Source organism: Miscanthus floridulus, chromosome 11 (genome assembly GCF_019320115.1).
Source record: "Miscanthus floridulus cultivar M001 chromosome 11, ASM1932011v1, whole genome shotgun sequence".
NCBI lineage: Eukaryota > Viridiplantae > Streptophyta > Magnoliopsida > Poales > Poaceae > Miscanthus > Miscanthus floridulus.
The window spans coordinates 76,596,342-76,599,208 of NC_089590.1; the positions used below are offsets into that span (position 1 = coordinate 76,596,342).

Consider the following 2,867-nt stretch of genomic DNA (forward strand, 5'->3'; position numbering starts at 1 on the left):
CACATGTACGATCGATCGAGATCAGGTACTACAACATGCATGCATGACATATATACATATATATGGTGGATTAGTGGTACTCCTAGAAATACTAATCTTTTTCTTAATAACTGGATGATATAGTTCATGGCAAATGCACTACAGTTAGATTGGTGGGAACGGAGAAGACCCGATAGAAGAAAACTACATACATGCGGTCAAACGTATGGTAAATTGGTTACCAAACACCCCGGATAAAAAGCACTGCCGGTTCAGCCAAGATTGTGTGTGGTGCATGCATGTAAGATGGTTAAGAGTATCAATCGTACCCATATAAATAAATAGCATGAACCATGCAATATGAACTAATGAAAAAGGGTAGCTTGAAGCTGAAAGGAGCTAAGGGAATATATATGCCACCAGATTGCCAGTCAAATACTAGCTAGAAGCAACATAATATATAAGAGCAACCAACAGACAAAAGTTCCATATGCATAGTATATATAGATGGATCGATAAGAAACAGGCTAACAGCCTCTCCTAACACACAAGCAAACATGCAATACAATATACAAAAAGCACCTATACACACACATCAGGCCAACTAACTCGGTTATTACTAGCACGTCATATATATAACTAGTAGCTAGTCGTACTTAATACTACTGGTTCCGTCGTGAACTTGCATTGATCTATTAGCTAGATAGGATCTTCACCAAGCAAGATCGTGAGGCCCATGCCCATGATGACCTAGTATCTAGTCAACTACTCACACAAGACGTCCTTGAGCAGCTTGTACCTGCGGCCGGCCGCCCTGGTCGTCGCTCGCCGCCCAGCCAGCTCGGCCTGGTCGCCGCCGCTGGCCTTGCCGGCGCCCCTGCCACCGGAGCTTGTGGTGGTTGACGACGACTCCTGGCTCCCGGTGGCGGCGTGCTGCTTCCCGGACGGAGACGAGGACGACCACCTCGCCTGCTTCCCGGCCACGCCGCTGAGGCACCAGTCGCACATGTCGGAGCCGGCCGAGGCGGGTGCGCTGTCGCCGTAGTAGTTGGTGCAGTACCTGCATGCATGTCGCCATGGCACCACCGCACCAGTGGTGTGCATGTGTATAAGGACAAGAACAGTACTTGTACTCACTACACACATATATACGAAGAAGAAAGCGGCAGAAGAGATGCATGGAGCTCGTCATGATATACTACTAGTAGTACTCATATATGAAGAGGGATGGACGAGAGCTGGGCAGAAGAGGCTCACGTACGAGTGCTGGAAGCGGTGGCGGCAGCGCGCGCAGCGGAAGAGCTTCTCGGGGAAGCCGACGTCGCCGCACATGGAGCAGACCGTGGCTGTGTCGGCGGCGGCGGCGGCGGCGGCGGCGGTGCCGGCCATGGTGGACAGAGCTAGTCGTGGCCTGGAGGAAGGGAGAGACGGTCGGTCTACTCAGAGCGAGAGAGGAGACAGGAGAGGAGGAGCGGTGAGGATGTGGGTGAATCTGAATGAGAAGGGTAGGAGTGGAAAGGCTGGAGGGCGAGGAGGGGGCCGCGGGGTGCAGTGGTACGAAAGAGGGATAGGGACGCGTACGTGCAGTGCATTGCATGTAAAGAAACGGAAAAAAAAGGATGAGGGGCAGCGCGCCAGCGCCGCAGTGGCAGCAGGGGTGGCACAAAGACACGGCAACCTTAACTCACGGCCGGCAAATGGAAAGGCTACGCGTCGGTCGATCGATCTCACTCTCTCACCGTCTCACGGTCACAGCGGCCCGGCCGGGATAAAAATCTTGGGGCAGTCATCGATCGGTTCCGCGCTCTGTCCCCTGCTAGTCCTGCAAGTCGGTGTGCTTGCAGCTGCAGAGCCAGAAACAGTACCACTCGAGGAGAAGCTTGTGAGTGTGCCTGTGTGGTAGTACTAGATAGGCACAGCTCATCCATTCACGCGATGTTGCATGCGTCCAGTACAGAAAAACTTTCGATCGATTTTGAGAGACAACTACTGAACGTACGGCGAGGAACACAGCCGATGGTCACTGTTGCACGCACGAAACCCTGTAGTCTGTAGTCAATGGACTGCTATTAGCCCAAGCAAGTCTGCTCTAGATCACTAGCTAGATGGGATTATGGCACTGGTATCTACCTGCAAATTGAAGTGATGGGATTACGCATTGCTTGCTTGGTTGGTCCTGATGACATGCTTTGCAAGTACTCCGTATATTTTTCGAGATGAAAGCGTCGATGAAGAACTATAAGTATTCGCCTCCACTTTTCCGTCGATCGGTCCATGCCCAGATGCGGATCCATTGGTGTGGCATGCAATGCAATGCAAGCTGTGTGCGCGGCGCCGTCAGGTGTAGTGCCTGCAGAGTCCAGAGAGCAAAGCTGGCGGCTGCCTCTCCGATCCGATCCGCTTGCTCCTCCTCGCCCTTTCGGTGCAAAATCCTGTACAGAAATGGATGACAGATAGATCTTCCGTGTGGTGCGGTGCGGTGCGTGGGATTGGACTTGGGGCCATGGGCCGCGGTATTTCAGAAGGAACCAGCTGCTAGATAGCAGACGCCCCAGCTGTGGTATTAGTATAGCCCGGCCGATCATCCTGCGTGTTGCGGCCGGTCACACACGTGACAAGGACGTAGCTGCACATGAATCATCATTATTGATCCTGATGTTACACAAGCGGAGGAGCTACTACCCTACTAGCAGAGGGCGTGTACGTGGTCGGCCACAAGGCCGGCCCATAACCAGGTAGGACAGACGCTATAATGCACTGCGACGACTTCGCGAGTGCGAGGCGAGCCGTTGTGGCGGGCGCTGCAGCTGGACAAAACAAGTTCTCCCTCCGTTCAAAAAAAAAATCTGCATTTTAAATTATTCAGTGTTTGATCAAAGTTATAAAAT

The 2,867-nt window shown here is 52.4% G+C and overlaps 1 protein-coding gene across 1 annotated transcript; it reads right to left on the reverse strand.

The window, feature by feature from the left end:
* Positions 1–493: 493 nt before the first annotated feature.
* Positions 494–1,407, reverse strand: LOC136490927 (uncharacterized). Its single transcript, XM_066487125.1, has 2 exons — positions 1,241–1,407; positions 494–1,039 (listed from the first exon to the last, which is right to left on the reverse strand). Exons 1-2 carry the CDS (start codon positions 1,366–1,368, stop codon positions 745–747), a joined length of 423 nt encoding a protein of 140 aa, XP_066343222.1. The 5' UTR covers positions 1,369–1,407; the 3' UTR covers positions 494–744.
* Between the last annotated feature and the right edge of the window lie 1,460 nt (positions 1,408–2,867).

Coding starts and splice junctions, on each gene's coding strand:
- LOC136490927 (XM_066487125.1), bottom strand. CDS start 1,368: ATGGCCGGCACCGCCGCCGCCGCCGCCGCCGCCGCCGACACAGCCACG. Junction 1,040..1,240: donor CGCCACCGCTTCCAGCACTC/GTACGTGAGCCT, acceptor ACATGCATGCAG/GTACTGCACCAACTACTACG.